Raw genomic sequence first — 17,768 nt, 5'->3', positions numbered from 1 at the left:
AGAGAGAGAGAGAGAGAGAGAGAGAGAGAGAGAGAGACAGAGAGAGAGACAGAGAGAGACAAAGACAGAGAGACACAGAGAGAGACACAGAGACAGAGACAGAGACAGAGAGACAGAAACAGAGAGAGTGACAGAGAGAGTGACAGAGAGAGAGAGAGGAGGAGGAGGCTTTGCTGTGCAATGACTACTAAAGGTCTTGGATCCAGACTCTGGACCTGAGCTCCTCATCTGGACCCTGATCCTCAGGTGTTTCTCATAGGTTGCCTTCTTCCACATTTCTCCTAAAATAGCATATATAAAATAGTACTCAGATGCTATCTCATAACTATTTGTTTCTTTTGTTTGTTTTGTTTTTGTTTTTCAAGATAGGGCTTCTCTATGTAACAGCTTTGGCTGTACTGGAACTTGCTTTGTAGACCAGGCTGGCCTTGAACTCAGAGAGATCTGTTAGCCTCTGCTTCCTGAGTGCTGGAATTAAAGAATGCCATAGCTGGCAATTTGTGTTTCTAATAGCTAACATATCTCAAAGTAAATCTCTTAACACTGCCGATAACAAAAGCACTCTCCCATTCCTGATGCCCCAGATGGAGGTGACTGTTTTCTCTTTATACAACAGACTCAGAGCTGGAGATAAGTCTTGACAACAGGACCAAGCAAAGCAATGATTTAAACAGTGCTAAAAAGTACACATGATTCAGGATAATGATAAATTAACATCCATAATAATATGAGCAGAAACAGAAGAAATACCTTTTACTTCTCTACATAACATAAGAGGGGCTGCTATCAGCTCCTTCCTCAACAGCCCAGAGTCAGACTAACACTACCATCTGAGCAGCACTGGGAGAAATAGGAAGAGTGGGAGACGGAGCTTTATACTGAAATTTCAGATTTTCTCCTGTCCTCATTCATGATAGCGGGCACAGTGTGCATGTCAGTACTCTCAGTCCTCAGGAAGCTGTGGCAGTAGGATATCAAGTTCAAGACCAGTCAAGGCTATAGAGCAAGACCCTGTCTCAAAAAGAAACTAAAAATCCTAATAATGACAGCTTCATTATTACGGAGTGGGTTGTAGCTCACTGGTAAAGCATGTGTCTGGAAATGTAAAGCCATGGATTAGATTCTCTTACCACAACTGTAATGCCTCAGACAATATGCTCTTGCCCCTCCCTGGAAAATCTATAATGGATGAGAGATTTTCCCCATCTTTCAATATTTCAAATAAAGCAGTTCCTACCTCATTATCATCTGTCAAGGCATTGATTTGCTCCAATTTGTAGGTCCAATATTTGGCTTCCTCCTCTGGGATGTCTACAATAAAAAAGAACAGATGATATTAGCTGGTAATAAGTCAGTCATCAGCAAATAAGACTTTATTTAGACAAATGAATATAATTAGAAAGGTGGTAGTGACAGATGAATTTTAACAGTGTCTCAAGTGTTGCCATGAACATTACTGACTATTTCAGAAAGACAATATAATAAAACTACGGTTCCTGATTCTCTTTTTGACGAGGGTGGAACTAAATCTCTGAGAGGATATATATTCTATCTATGGCTGAGTTCCTCCATAAGCTATGATTAAAACTGATGTCGGTATGATGCCAAAATTATGGTTTATGTAACCATACCACCTTTCACTCAGCCAGACCACTCCAAAAAAAAAAAAAAAACACTCCAAGGGATTAGAAGAAAAGCTATACTTTGGGATATAAAGATGTTTAAATTTTTATTTTGCCTTCAAAAAATTAAAAATACAGGCAGGCACAGTGGTATGCATTTCTACTTCAATATATTCAGTAAGCTAAGGAGATAAGATTACATGTTCATGGTCAGCTTGTGGGAATATAGTTAAAATAACTAAAAGAATCTCAAAGGAATATTTGTATATCAAAGCTCTTAACAACATTTAGTCACACTGGCCAAGAGTTAAAGTACCCGTGTCCAAAAATGATGAAATAGATAAAATAATAAACAAAACAGATAAAAAACATAAATAGATGAAAAATAAAATTACTTATATATACACAATGGAACATTATTCATCCTTTAAAAGGGAAGACTTCCAAGCTGGTTCTTAGCTCAATGCAAACAAGGGACAGGAAAGCACCAGAAGGATGAGGCAGGAGGATCACAGTGAGTTTGAAGCCAGCTGGAAACACATAGTTAAGTTCAAAGCCGGCCTGACTACAGAAATGGCTCTGTCTCAAAACACACACACACAAAAAAACCCAAAAACCTTCAAGACTGTTATTATTTGTGTTTTAAGAGTATGAGGCCAACACACTCCTATAAGACCAACTCTTAGAATACTTACATGGGAAGATCACAAACTGAAGTCAATTTGTCCTAACAAGTTAAGTTCTGAGCCAGCCTGAGCTACATTAGCCAGACTGCCCCTAAAAATATTAAAATTATAAATAAAAGAGTTTGAAAGGTCATATATATGCTTATAGACTGAAGGAGTATATTCTTATATAGCCTACAAGAATATGAACTGGCTTGGGAAAGAGACTTTCACTTGTCAACTCTTTAAAGCATTACACAGTTGTGTGCCACATAACGTATTAGTCAAGAACAAACTGCAAGCTAGACCTTAGTGATGGCGCATGCCTTCAATCCCTGCACTTGGGAGGCAGAGGCAGATGGAGATACATACCACTGGAGGCTGAGGCATGACAATTGCTCTGAGTTCAAAGTTAGTCCTGAATTTAGAGTGGTCTAAAAAATCCAAAAACTAAAAAAATAAAGTATATTCTTTTTTCAGTGCTCTTTAATCTTAAATTAACAAAACCGAGTGAATATTCACTTCAAGATGGTCTTTTTTAAAGACTAAATCTAAAAGTTAGAAATTTCATGTCATTTAGTAAGTAGTAACAGAAACCTATAACAACTTGAAGAGTATACTCTTTTTAAAAGTGTTTTCTTTTCTCTCGGGGGCGTTAAGACAGAGTTTCACTGTATAGATTGGCTGTCCTGGAACTCAGTCTGTAGACCATGGATAAGATCTGCCTGCCTCGGGAACCCGGTCTGCTCTTTGGGCTGATGAGAGAGGGGGAGTTGACTGGGGGAGGGGGAGGGATATGGGAGGCGGTGGTGGGGAAGAGACAGAAATCATAAATAGATAGATAGATAGATAGATAGATAGATAGATAGATAGATAGATAGATAGATAGATAGATAGATAGATAGATAGATCTGCCTGCCTCTGCTGATTAAAGGCTTGTGCCACCACTGCTTCACTATGTTTAGTGAGTCTTGTTTGTTGGTAGAGTCTCACTGTGTGGCCTTATGTTAAGCTTGCTGTGTAGACTAGGCTGACCTTGTATTTCTTTTTTCTTTTTCAAGTTTTATTTATTTATTTTCTATATATGGTGCTCTATCTGCATGTAAGCCTTTATGCCAGGAAGAAGGCATCAGATCCCACTACAAATGACTGTGAGCCACCATGTGGCTGCTGGGAATTAAACTCAGGACCTCTGGAAGAGCAGTCAGTGCTCTTAACCACTGAGCCATCTCTTCAAACCCTTGGACTTGTATTTCTAAGGATCCTCCTAATTCCACTTACATAGCACTGAGCACCAAGCTCAGATAATGTGCAATCTTTAATGAAGACCAACATATTTCACCTTGGGTTAAATGCCATGGGGCAAAGAATAAATGAATACATATGCCTCTAGAGAAAATGGCTAAGCAGACAAAACAGACATTGACAAAAACATCAGACAATCTCAATCAATATCGTAAAGAGAATTAAATCATTTTAAAATCTCATCAAAATAGACTCACCAAAAGGCAATTCAAATCTTGTATCAAGCAAAATTTTATGAGGAGTTGGGTTTTTAGTTCCACAGATCTCATCATCTTTCATTAATGTCTCTGCCTCCAGTGTAGACCACTCCCCAGGTCCTTCCTAGGAAACAAAGGCCTAAGATTAAACTTTAAACCTTATGGGCTCCCTTTGTAGTTCAAGACCCAGGTGCTTTCTTCTGAGTTCCCTTCTTCAAGAGCCTCAGAGGACCACTCACATCCAGATAATAGGGGAGAAAAACCATTACCACCACCTGCTCTGTGACTCTGCTTTCCCCTCTGCTGAGATGGGGACTCCGGGGTCAGCTTTCACTGTGTGTTCAGCTCTGAAGTCCGGTGACAGACTTTCCGAAGTACCAAGCTTTAAAAGTAAGCATCAATGTTAACCAATACTCAGTCTCGGGATTCTTAATGACTACGTCACTGGGCAATTGTCATTGAAAGACTTGAATAAAGCTGCTATAAAAATGAGCTGCTTCTCTGCCTAGAGGAGCAGACTTATCAAAACTCAAAGAAATATAGAAAATGAAGTCAATGCTTTCAACATCCCCACTTCCAGTGGAAGCTTGTAGTGCACAGTCAGGCTAACAGGAAAAGAACAGCTTCTTTGCAAATTTGTATTTACAGTGATATCTAAGTCAAATCTGAGATGGTGAACTGAGAGTTTGACCTAAATATGAATAGAGACAATAAAAATACCCACCACCACATCTGGTAATTCCTTATATCCAAACTGGTCTGAAACCAGTTGCCTGGGGAGTAGCTTAGAAAAGAAAACCCCAAAATAGTATCCAGCCAGTTGGCTAAGGAGGTTTAATGGCATTCTTCCCAGGACAGTGTCTAAGATGAGGATTCCAGACCACACACACATTACTGAGACAAGACTATGTATCTGATAGTCCTGTCACAGGACACAGGGAAGACCAGTTTAAAGACAACTTCCTAACCCTCTGGTTGAGGTCAGAAGTGCGGACAGCACATGCCCTCTAATTAGACAAGGATCAGGTATGCATGGATAAATATCAGCTGAAGTGGAGCTAAGATGAAGGAAGGCAAAGGCAGCAATCATACTTCCAAACAGGCAACACACTGACTTACCTCATCTGACTGACGAATAGTCTTCAATGCGATCCACACGGTCCCCACCATTGTGTCCCATATCAGTCCTTTGTTCCACACCTCCACACTTAGGCCCAGGTCCAGACGACTGATCTCACTAATGGGAAAAAGAAAGCCCTTTGAGGAGAGTCAGGTGACATGGAAGAAAACACTATTATTCCCTACTTTGCTATCCTTGAACACTTTCACTACTATTTTAGGAAAAATCTAAGTATCCCTGAATGCTGCAAGCACACTTTCCATTTCAAGAAACCTATAACAGTTATCCATAGAATAAGGTCATGGCTGGACATGGTGGTATATGCCTGTAATTTCAGAGTGTAGGAGGCTGAGGCTAGAGAACTACAAATTCAAAGCCAGTAAGTGCTACATAAACTCTAGAAGGGATGGGGCAGAGGATATAAAGAGGGGTGAGAGAGAAAAGGAGAAAATAAATTTGTTTTTATATTTTATTGCTATTGTTTAAGACAGGGTTTCCAAAAAATGCATGATTCAAGTTAAGATCTAGAGGCCTGCTATACAACATAGCACCTACAATTAACAAAAAGTTACTATGAACTTAAGTGTGTATGTATGTTCAATCTCCCTGTGCTGTATATGTAATAGGTCTAGCTTTATACAGTGATTATACCTCAGCAAAAGCAGAAAAGGAAAGAAGGGAAGGAGATAAGAAAGAAGGAAAGGACTAGGTGGTGGTGGCACATGTCTTTAACTCCTGTACTCAGGAGGCAGAGACAAGAGGATCTTTGTGAGTTTGAGGATAGACTGGTCTACAGAGCGAGTTCCAGGACAGCCAAGGCTACACACAGAGAAACCCTGTCTCAAAAAAACCCAAACAATGGATGCTCACCTTCCTAGACCTAGATGGAGCTGGGAGGACCTTGGACTTCCCACAGGGCAGGGAACCCTGACTGCTATCAGGACTGGAGAGGGAAGGGGAAGAGGAAAAAGGAGGGAAATGGGAGGAGGGGAGGAGATGGAGATTTTTAATAAAAAATAAATAAATAAATAAATCCAAACAAACAAAAGAAAAACAAAGAAGGAAGGAGAGAATGATGTAGGGATGAAGGTACTGAAGCAAACAGGAAGAGAAAGACCCTTGCAATATCCTCTGCCCTCTGGAGATGCTATCATGGTCAGACCAATGCAGCAGCACATTAAACATGAGGTTAGGTGATTTGGGCATTCCTTTTAGGCCTGCCTATATTTCTATCCCTGTGCAGCAACTTTAAATGCTTTATTGTTAACATTACCACTGCCCTAACTTAAATCTATGGAATACACACAAGGAACTTTCAGGAAGAAAAGTCTTCTTTACAAGATTTATGAAATAGCACCCAGGAAGAAGAAAGGGGTTCTGAGAACACATGAATTGGTGGGAGGGCTGGGCTATAGATGCTTTTCTAATGTGTGAGGCCATGGGTTCTATCTCGAGCAATGAAAACATATAAATAGAAGCAATGTCACATACAGTAGAACATTAAACATGGCTTGTAGGGGCTATCACAAGCACTATCACACTGTTATGGTAGAACAAAAAATACATATATTAGTGTTAAGAATATTCTCAAGAAAGCTTTTGTTGAACACAAGGTGATTTGAAGAAAAAGGCAAGAAAGATAAGAAACAGTCGCTACCAATATAAAAAAAAAGACAGTCCAGAAAAACATGAGCATCACAGGAAGTGCAGAGTGTGTGCTTTAGAGAAAGCGTGGCCTCTCTGTTGTCTTATAAAAAGTTTGGAGTTGGGGCTGAAGAGATGACTGCTCTTTCCAGAGGAGCCAGGTTCAATTCCTAACACCCACATGGCAGCTCACAACTGACTGTAACTCCAGTTCCAGGGTACCTGACACCCTCACCCAGACACATGCAGGCAAAACAACAATGCAAATAAAATAAAAATAAATAAATAATTTAAAAAAAATTTGAAGTGTGGAGTTTTAGTCACAGAAATCATACCAACTATGTTGTAAACATATAAGGCAAAGAAAATGTATTCCTTTTACAAATACAATAGAGTACAGAGTTCATTTACCTTTTCAATTAATATTTTCCAAGCACTTAAATGTTATTGGTACTTTGCAGGAGGACACTTAACATCAAACCCAGTTCTTTTTTTTTTTAATATGAAACAGCAAATTTTAATGAAGGGATAGCTTACAACACCAGGGATCCAGCGATGGGCAGGAAATACAAAAAAGGACCAGATTTATACGTAAACATTAGCCAGAGGCGAACACGCCCTCCCATTGGGTTGGGCTTCCTCTACATCTCCCCCTTTTGTCTAAATAAGACAGAACTAACCAAATACAACTATCAAACCCAGTTCTTAACTCCAAAAACTCTTCCAAGGTATCTGGAGAAGTGTCCAAAGCCACACTAGGTAATCAACCCAGTCACTAACTTAGGCTGTTCACGGTGGGGGAACTGGGCTTTTAGGCTAATAAAAGTACACGCAACATCTGTAAATCTATCTGAAGTGTCTTTCATTTATATCTAAAAATGAAACATTTCTTGGGATACATAAATATGTATCCCAATGTAACTCCTAAATTGCATTTCAAGCTGCCAGATAAAAGAAATAGTCCATAATCTTTAACAGCCTGACATGGACAGATAAAGAAAATCTATTCTTCACAGATTTCTCTTCTATAAGGGGTCTCTCCTCTCATGTATGTGTATGCACAGAACATATAAGCAAGAAGTTAGAACTCTATGTATATCCCCAGAGCCCAGAGGAAATTTGTTTTCCTTGTTAATTAACACAACCAAGGGTATACAGGCACATGTGTATACAAGATTCAGAGTCAGGAACATTCACACCAATAAGTGAAGATGCCCTCTTTAAATAATGAATCTGAGGGCTGGAGCATATAACTTGGTAGTAGAGTGCTTGCCTAGAATGCATAAGGCTCTAGGTTTGATCCTCAAATAATTATAAAAAAGAATAATTATAAGAAGTGACCAATCTAGTGCTGCAAATAAAATACAGACTATTAAATATAAATAACATGATCTGGGTATGATGAAGCATGTTTATTATTCTAGAACTTAGTGACTGAGGCAGAAGGGTTTCTGCAACTTAGAAGTCATTCTCCTTGTACTGAGTTCCAGGTAACCCTAAGCTACAATGTCTTAAAATGCACAAACACATACATGCATACAGTGTGTGCATGCACACACACACACACACGAACACACACAAACACACACACACGAAGCCAATCATGGGGCCTCACAAAGGCTAGAAATTCAAGGTCATGCTCAGCAATGTACTGAACTTGAGGCTAACCTGAACTATGTTAGCCTTTATTGCAAAACCACAACAAATAAAATAATAATATAGTATAAAATATTGTGAGAAATACCAAAATCTATACCAATTAGATACAAAATATATTGAGGAGGAAAAGGCTAAAAAAAACCACAAAGAATGAAAAAGGCAGGCAGATGAGAATGGAGCTGCTAGCAACCAAAGGACACAATAGAAGGAATGAGGAATGAGAGAAAGAAAGAAAATAGCTAATAAAGTCTGTGTAAAAGTGAAAAAAGCAAAATTCACACAACGTCTCAATATAGGAAAAAGACAAAAATTCACACAAATCACAGCAAGGTTGAAAGAGAATTCTTTGGGCAATTGGAAAACAAACACGCACAAATACAGCTAGTTATATTGAGGGAGACCACAGAAGAGCAGAATTTTTCACACAGTGGGAAGAGTTCTATTGGAGGGATTGTTACAGGACTCAAGTCAGGAAAGAACAGGAAGGCTAGACTGGCATATCATACTATGGTATAGTTACTAGGGGAAGAGGCTTGTATAAGCCATAGTAGTTGACTCTAGGTATTTCTTGTGTAAAAAAGTACATGAGGCTTATCACCTTGTTCATTAAAATAGGAGCAGTATAAGGAGAGAATCTTCATCTTCTAAGGCAGCTGCTTAGACCCTGGGTTGCTACACCACATGGTGGCCACGTAATTGAACTGAGAGGTCACAGAAAATGTGCAAACAGTCAAAGTTCCCAAACGCACGGTGCCCAACCATTAACTCAACATCCAAAGTGCAATGGACTGAACCTGAGGTGTTTCCAGCAGTGCTGGCCTGTGCTTCACCACTTGATGTCACTGCAACTCTGTACTGTGCGCGCCACTGCACCACACAATGCCAAAGAACGGTCCTGAAACAGCACGCCTCCGATTCAAGACTACTGTTTGCTCTGGACTGTACTCTTTTATTATATTATACATACAAAGATTTTCTCTTATAGACTCATATGGATTAATTATGTCATCCTTCTGCATAGAAACATAAGAGTTTTATCTTTGCACCGTCTAACACTAACATGTTTTCCCTTGAGGATTGCTGTTTCTTAAGAAGAGCTTCATAAAAAGTAAACAGGCACACATCCATCTCGTTTGTATACAGCCTGCTTTCATCTCTAACTATAAAGAATTGTTTAAAAGTGAGCCGGGCAGTGGTGGTGCACGCCTTTAATCCCAGCACTTGGGAGGCAGAGGCAGGCGGATCTCTGTGAGTTCGAGACCAGCCTGGTCTACAGAGCTAGTTCCAGGACAGGCTCCAAACCTACAGAGAAACCCTGTCTCGAAAGACTCAAAAAAAAAAAAAAAGAATTGTTTAAAAGTAAAATTTCCTTTATTTTCCTTTAAAACGATGGGGGAAACCACAGAGACCGCTGACCCAAGCTAGTGGGAGCTCACGGACTGACAGCTGGAGAACCTGCATGGGACTGTGCCAGGCCCTCTAAATATAGGTGAACAGTTATGTGGCTCGATCTGTTGGGGGGGGGGGTTGCCTGGGAGGAGACGGGGGGAGGGGGGCACGGACTTGGTCCTGTCTCAAGCTGGTATGCCAGACCTTGTTGACTCCCCAAGGAGGGCCTTAGCCCCTCTGAGGAGTGGTTGCAGGTTGGGAAGGGGGGAGGTGTGAAGAGGGGAAGTGGGGGGGCAAGAGAAGGGGTGGGAGGGGGAATTGGGTTGGTCTGCAAAATGAAAAGTAAATTTTTTTAATAAAAAAAAAAATTTGCCATGGGCTGGAGAGATGGCTCAGAGGTTAAGAGCACTTGCTGCTCTTCCAGAGGTACTGAGTTCAATTCCCAGCAACCACATGGTGGCTTACAACCATCTATGAGATCTGGTGCCCTCTTCTGGTGGGAAGGCATACATGCACACAGAACATTGTATATATAACAAATGAATAAATTTAAAAAAAAATTGCCAGGCTGTGGTGGAACACACCTTTAATCCCAGCACTCAGGAGGCAGAGGCAGGCTAATCTCTGAGCTCGAGGCCAGCCTGGTCTACAAGAGCTAGTTCCAGGACAGGCTCCAAAGCTACAGAGAAACCCTGTCTTGGAAAAAAAAATTTTTTTCAATTCTGAAAATTGTACCTAAGCTACATTCCTAATCAAAAAGAAAAACTTTGGGGGGGGGATATGAAGTGCTAGGGATGTAATCCAAGGTATCCAACATGCTAAGCAAATACTTTATCAGCTGAGCCACATCCCCAGCCCTAAAAAGTTAAATTTATTTATTATTGTAAATGTCTGTTCCATATACCTATTTTATATACCTATATACATAAAGTAAAATAATTATTTTTAAGGAGAAAATATGTCAAGAGTAGAAACAGTTTGAGAACCGTGTTCTAAAGAAATTATTTAGGAGCTGGGAAGTGGTGGTGTATGCCTTTAATTCCAGCACTAAGGAGGAAGAGGCAGGCAGATCTGTATGAGTTCAAGGCCATCCTGGTCTACAAAGCAAGTTCCAGGACAGCCAGGACTGTTATATAGAGAAAACATGTCTCAAAAAACCAAAAAGAAGGAAGGAAGGAAGGAAGGAAGGAAGGAAGGAAGGAAGGAAGAGAAATGATTTAACTATACACACAGTCTCGAACACACATGACCACCTTAGCCTCTGAGAACCAAAGACAAAGTTACATTTGACATTATGCTAAGTGTACTACTGTACAGCATCTGAATTGACCAGTGAGAAGTCTGAGCAGGCAGTATCCACAACTCACTAAATTACTCATATTCATCATTCATCTGCAAAAATAAATTACAAATCAATGAGAGAAAAAAACTGCAATGTGTCTTGCCTACTATCACAAGCCTCACTTGCTCCTGTAACAGATTTTTAAACAATCCATAGCACTGCTGGCACATTAATACACCACTGGCACACACAGACGCATTTACTGTTTTATCTGATATCCCTGACATGGCATTCCCATGTCATCCCAGACAAACACTTAGGCATAGTGCTTACAACATGAAATCTTGTTCCCAGGAGGGCTGATCACCACGAACTGCTACAGTTGTACTCTTCACATTCTGGACTTTCAGGGTCACGTATGTGTTAAATTTATCTTTGAAAAATTGCAAAACAAAGATGTTAATAGTATTCAGAGTACTACCCAAGTTCACAGATCCGTTACATTAAGTGATATCAGAAGCTGGAGAAATATTCAAAAACATTAGCTGCTCTTCAAGAGGAAGAGTTCCTGGTGTTCTGACACCCTCTTCTGGCTTTCACAGGCACCAGACACACATGTGATGCACAGGCACATACAGACAAAACATCCACACACATAAAATTTTTAAAAGAGACAGAATTAAGTAATATCAAATAAAAGTATTAAATGTGCAATTAAAACGGAAGCTATATGTTATACAATTCAAGGTACAGCAGAACTACAGAAATGTATAAAACTGTACACTAACTTCAAGTATATAACCTACTTTAAATGTTAAGACACGTATTTGAGGCAGATAAAATAAAGCATCCATAATCCCAGGACCAGCAGGAGGCAGAGGTGAGTCAGGAGTTTAAGCCTCAGCTACACAGCAAGTTCAAGGCCAGATAAACTGCATACAAGGGAGTAATCTAAAACTCAAATCTCAGAAGTCTGAACCCCTGCATATTTGTACTTAATCAACTATGTAGTCCAGGCTGTCTTAAAATTCACTATGCTGACTTTGAACTCATGATTCTCCTGCCTCAGTCTACTGAGTAGTAGGATTACACGTGTGTACAATCACATGTGGCCTGAAGGTTTGCTTTTTATATAAGACAGTCATTTCATAAAAGAAAAGAAGCCGGGCGGTGGTGGCGCACGCCTTTAATGCCTTTAATCCCAGCACTCGAGAGGCAGAGACAGGCAGATCTCTGGGAGTTCGAGGCCAGCCTGGTCTACAAGAGCTAGTTCCAGGACGGGCACCAAAGCTACAGAGAAACTCTGTCTCAAAAAACCAAAAAAAAGAAAAGAAAAGAAAAGAAAAGCTATCATGGCAACTTATCAAACTTCCAAATACTGCTCAAAACAATTATCTAACAATACCTAAAGTTAGATAATATGAGAAAATAGGGTACTGGCATACACTATCAGAAAATAAACTGTCCAAGTATCCTTTAAAAGGTATGGGGATTTTTAGCCAGACAAGGAAGAACTCACATTTCAGGCTAGCCTAGGCTACAAAGCAAGACTATCTCAAAAGCAGAAACAAAAAGAACTGGGGAAATGGCTCAGTGGATAAAACACTTAAGCATGAGGACCTGAGTTCAGATCCCAGCAGATAGTCTAGCCAAAACAGCTAGATCCCAATATAGTGAGGGACTGGCAGAGGATTGAGGGAGATACCCAGTGTTGAGCTCTGGCCTGGACTCATGCGAGCACAAGTGCATGCAGTCACACATACAAAATAATGTCGCTTGGTAGCAAGATGGCAGGTTTATAATTGTACTGAAGATAAGTGATGATAAAACCCAGCACATTTAACGGGACCCTCACCCATGTCCAGAAGTAGGAATGCAGTAGACCACCGAGCTCTAATTTGGGGTTTGTTTTTTTTTATTTATTTTCTTGTTTGAGATCAAAACCAGGGTCTCACAGGCTAGCCAAGACCTTGAGCATCCACCTATACTTCTAACCCCTGAACTACATTTTGTACTATAAGATATTAAATGAGCTGGAGGAAGGGCTAAGTGGTAGAGCATCTTCACAGAATGTGAGGTCCCAAGGTTTAATCCTCAATACTAGAAAACAAAATTTAAGTTTTTTCCAGGCTGGGTGGTACACACCTATAATCCTGGCAGTTGGAAGCTAGAGATAGGAGGACCCCAGGGGCTTGCTGACCATCTAACCAAACCAACTGGGGAACTCCAGGTTCACAAAAAAAAAAAAAAAAACTCTGTCCCAAAAACTAAAGTGGAAAGCAATTGAGGAAGAGATCCAAGGTCACATCTGGCCTCCAAGCACACAGATTTGTACCGGCATGCACAGCTGCACACACATGCACATATAAGCATGCTACTAATAATCTTTTCTTTTCTTTTAGAAAAGAGGTCTCTCTATGTAGTCCTAGCTGTCCTAGAACTAAATATGTAGACCAGGATGGCCTTGAATTCAGATTCTCCTGCCTCTGCCTCAGAGCGCTGGGATTAAATGTATGTGCCACCACACCTGGCCAGTTAATTTTTTTAAAGCTAATATAATTTTTGATGCCAATAAAATATTCCAGACAAGAATGGTGGCTCATGTTTGCAATTACAACACTTCAGAGGCTAAGACAGAGTTACTGAAAAATAAAATCCATCCTAGGCCACATAGTAACTTCCAGGTCAGCCTGGGCTACAGAGTGACACTCTGTTTTTGAAAGAAAATAATAAAGGAGGATTGACAAAGTACGTACCTAGGATATATAAGCCCCTGGATTTGATTTTCCAGCACCAAAGACCTGGAATCACATCTATAATCCCAGCAGTGGGGAGAGGGTGGCAAGGTGATTAGAAGTTCAAAGTCACCCTTAACTATATAGAAACCTCAAGGCCACCCTGGGCTACATGAGAACTATCTCAAAAGAATTTTTAAAGTCAGAAAGATGACTTGGTAGGCAAGCGTGTCTGCCACCAAGACTAGCAGCCTGAATCCTGAATTTGATTCCTAGAACCCACATGGGCGAAGGTCAGAAATGACTTCCAAAGTTACCCTCTAACCTCCACACACATGCTGCACCATGAAAAAAGGAAATTAAATTAATAAAAATTAAAAATTTTAAGCTTCCAGAGCTGGGGATATACTCTGAGGTAGAGGGTGTGCTTAATGCAAACAAAATACAGCAAAACAATTGCCAACACCAAAACATCATTTTTTCTTTAATTTTTTTTTTTAACTAAGAACCATATTCAAGGGCTGGAGACATGGTCCTGAGTTCAATTCCTAGCAACTCACATGGTGGCTCACAACCATCTATAGTAGGATCTGATGCTCTCTTCTAGCATGAAGATCACTATTATACATAAATAAATCTTTGAAAAAAGAACCATTTTCAGCAATAACAAATATTTTAAAAATACATAGCTGTGAACCACTGACTATATTTTTAGACATTAGCATTAATATATTTACAAAACTGGACAGCCATAAATACACAGTAACTTTCATTGTTTATAACATCAAGACACTAAAAAAAATAAATATTTCTCCATAGATGCCTTGGGTACAATCTACAACAAAATCTACAAAGTACTTTAAAAGAAAATGCCTGGGCCCTGGAGAGATGGCTCAGAGGTTAAGAGCACTGGCTTCTCTTCCAGAGGAGAATTCATCCTGAATTCAATTCCCAAGGTGGCTCACAGCCATGTATAATGAGCTCTAGTGCCCTCTTCTGGCAAGCAGGTGTACATGCAGGGAGAACACTATAATAAATATTTTAAAAAAGAAAATGTCTGATATACACAAATGTAAAAGGATTTTCATGATGTATCACTGAGAAAACTAAAAATGTTTCACACAGATGGTTGTGCGATCCATTTATTTATTTTTTTAAAGATATTTATTTATAATACATATATTCTGTCTGTGTGTATGCCTGCAGGCCAGAAGAGGGCACCAGACCTCATTACAGATGGTTGTGAGGCACCATGTGGTTGCTGAGAACTGAACTCAGGACCTTCAGAAGGGCAGGCAGTGCTCTTAACCTCTGAGCCATCTCTCCAGCCCCTGTGCAATCCATTTATATGTTGTGTGATATTTTGTGTTCTGACAAATAAAGCTTTCCTGGAGATCAGAGGGCAGAGCTAGCCACCAGTTAACCATAGAGGCCAGGCAATGGTGGCAAACACCTTTAATCCTAGAGCTTGGGAGGAAGAAGCAGGAAGATCAGGAGTTCAAAGCCACTCTGGGCTATGCAAGATTGAACTAGTTTTTAAAAGAAATAGAGGCAGGCAGTAGTGGCTCACACCTTTGATCCCAGCACTTGGGAGGTGGAGACAGGAATATAAGGCGGGTAGAGATCTTTGGCCATTTAGTCTGAGGATTCGATTCATAGAGACAAGATCTCCCCCATTCATTCTGAGATTTCGTAGAGATAAAAAGTCTCTAGCAGCTGGCTGCTCTGCTTCTCTGATCTTTCAGCTTTTACCCCCGATATCTGATTCTGGGTTTAATTAATTAGGATCATGTTTCATTTATGTTTACAAGAATACATATAAAAAAGATCTGGAAAGGTAAACAAAAAACTTCTAAATAATTGCTTTAGAGGAGTATAATTGGGTTGAAAAGAGAGAAAAAGGTACACTTTTCATTAATAAACACAGGTAAAACAATAAAAAACAGGAAAAGGAAAATGCTTTACAGCAATGAATTAATAATATATTTCATAAATTAACATAGTGAATTAAACCAATGAATTTAAGTAGTAAACTAAATGAAATCATTATTGTTTTCTGAGACAAGGTCTCTTTATATAGCCTAGGCTGACCTGGACATGCCATCCTCCTGCACCAGCCTCCCAAGTACAGGATTATAGAAACGGCATTGTGTCCAGTTTATAATTAATGATCTTTTTTAAGATTGCTTTTCAGATGGCTCAACAGGGATGCCTGATATGAAGCCGAAACAACCCGACTTCATTCTCTGGAAAATACATGGTAGAAGCAGAAAATGGAATCCCCAAAGAAGTACTCAGAGGTCATCAGACTTTCACAGCGAGGGCTTTGTCCCTGAGCCATCCTGCTGGCCTACGGTTTTGGCTTTGTTTTTTTAAGCTTGCTCTAAAGGAGGCTGTGATGTTAAATTGGGAGTTGCCTTGGTCTGAACTGCAAATCCCAGCATGCCAGGTCCTGACCCCTCCCCGGGGGAGGACCAGGACCGCTCCCACCGGGTATTTAAGTGGGTTGCCTAAGGAGGAACATGTGGTCCTGGGTTTTGCATGTGCTCCTCGGTTTTCTGTCTCCCCTGCCATGCTCTCAGCCACCCGAGAGTGCTGCATTTATTAAAACATGGGCATTTTAATTTGGTTTAATTTGGCCTGATTGGATTTCTGTGCACCGGCGGAGAGGATTGTTCTTAACACAGACAGATGGTTCAGTAGTTAAGAGCACTAGCTGCTCTTGCAGAACACCTGGGTTCAAATCCCAGTTCCCACATGGCAGTTTACAACCACCCCATAATTCTAGTTCCAAGGGATATGACACCCTTTTCTGGCCTCCTTGGGGTCCTGCATACACACACACACACACACACACACACACACACACACACACACACACACACACACACACACGCTGGGGGACTGAGGGAGGGAGACTGCTTTATGTCACAGCAAGCATAAAAGGAAACAATGGAGGGGTAGACTTACCTGGTGAACCCTGGAATTTGGCTCTTTTAACTGAAAGAAAACAAAAGAGGCAGAATTAGGAAGTTAAGTCTAATTATTGGGAAAAGAAGCTGAACATTTGATCAAAGACCTCCTCAAAAGTATTCAGCCCAACCTCATACCCAAAGGGAAAAAAACCTCCATTCCCACCTCCTGACAAGGTGGTAGAGAAATCCAAATGGTAGGGGATCAGTTTTATGCTAGATGTCTTTGTAAACTTTAAGTTACAGGTCTAGAGAGATGCCTCAACGGTTAAGAGCACTAGCTGCTCTTCCAGAGGTCCTGACTTTAATTCCCAGCAACTACATGGTGGCTCACAACCATCTATAGTGGGATCTGATGTCCTCTTCTGGCATAAAGTCGATAGAGCTGTCATATACATAAATAAATAAATCTTTTTAAAAAATGTTTTAAGTTATAAATATTCTTTATTTAAAAAGCAATCATCAGGCTAGAAGTAAGCACTTACCTTGAATGTGTGAGGCCCTGAATTCTATCCTTAGCCAAACAAAAAAAGATAAGAAATAAACTCTAAAAAAGAAAAGTCCTTCCAGTTGATTCTCAACAAAACAAGAGATTAGGGAAAATATAATAGATAGCTTTTCAGACAAGAGTGATAAGTTACTTCTAAGAACAAGCAAATATCAAGAGGGGCTCCTTTCCAAAATCACACAGAACTGCTTCAAAAAAAAAAGGAAAAAGAAGAATCCTAGAGCCAGAGCAGCACATGAAACTCCTGAGGGAAACTAAGGACTACTAAGACCGCTACAGCTGGACTAATAGCTCAGACGGAATCCTAGCCCTCGGGAGCCTGAGTCAGGAGAACTGCTGCACGCTGAAGGCCAGCCTGGGCTACAGAGTGAGAAAGCAGCAAAATCAATCCATAAAGATTAAGGATAAGTGCCGGGGGTGGGGGTGGGGGTATTGTTGTAGCAAAGTGCCTAGAAAGTATATATAAGGTTTGATTTGCTTCTCTTACCTTCTGCATTACAAATGAAAGCTTCCAGTAATTGGCATCTACCTCACTGAATACTTCCAAGAGATGAGCCACTTAGCACCTCACAAGGCCATCAAATCTCCATTTCTTTCAGTCAGTACTTATAATTATTTTCTTTTTTTTTTTTTTTTTTTTTTTGTTTTTCGAGACAGGGTTTATATGTGG

At 40.2% G+C, this 17,768-nt stretch overlaps 1 protein-coding gene across 1 annotated transcript in view; it reads right to left on the bottom strand.

The window, feature by feature from the left end:
- Unc13b (unc-13 homolog B) overlaps nucleotides 1-17,768 on the bottom strand; it is a 215,761-nt gene that overhangs the window by 152,274 nt on the left and 45,719 nt on the right. The window contains exons 2-6 of the mRNA XM_013351859.2: nucleotides 16,589-16,618; nucleotides 11,217-11,316; nucleotides 4,909-5,026; nucleotides 3,790-3,913; nucleotides 1,238-1,311 (exon numbers count right to left, since the gene is read on the bottom strand). Of these exons, the coding sequence (XP_013207313.1) occupies nucleotides 1,238-1,311; nucleotides 3,790-3,913; nucleotides 4,909-5,026; nucleotides 11,217-11,316; nucleotides 16,589-16,618 (446 nt within the window). The remainder of the gene's footprint in view (nucleotides 1-1,237; nucleotides 1,312-3,789; nucleotides 3,914-4,908; nucleotides 5,027-11,216; nucleotides 11,317-16,588; nucleotides 16,619-17,768) is intronic.

The sequence above is a fragment of the Microtus ochrogaster genome, linkage group LG5 (genome assembly GCF_000317375.1).
Source record: "Microtus ochrogaster isolate Prairie Vole_2 linkage group LG5, MicOch1.0, whole genome shotgun sequence".
NCBI lineage: Eukaryota > Metazoa > Chordata > Mammalia > Rodentia > Cricetidae > Microtus > Microtus ochrogaster.
Note: the sequence above shows the minus strand (reverse complement) of the source record. Positions and strands in the feature narration are given on the sequence as shown.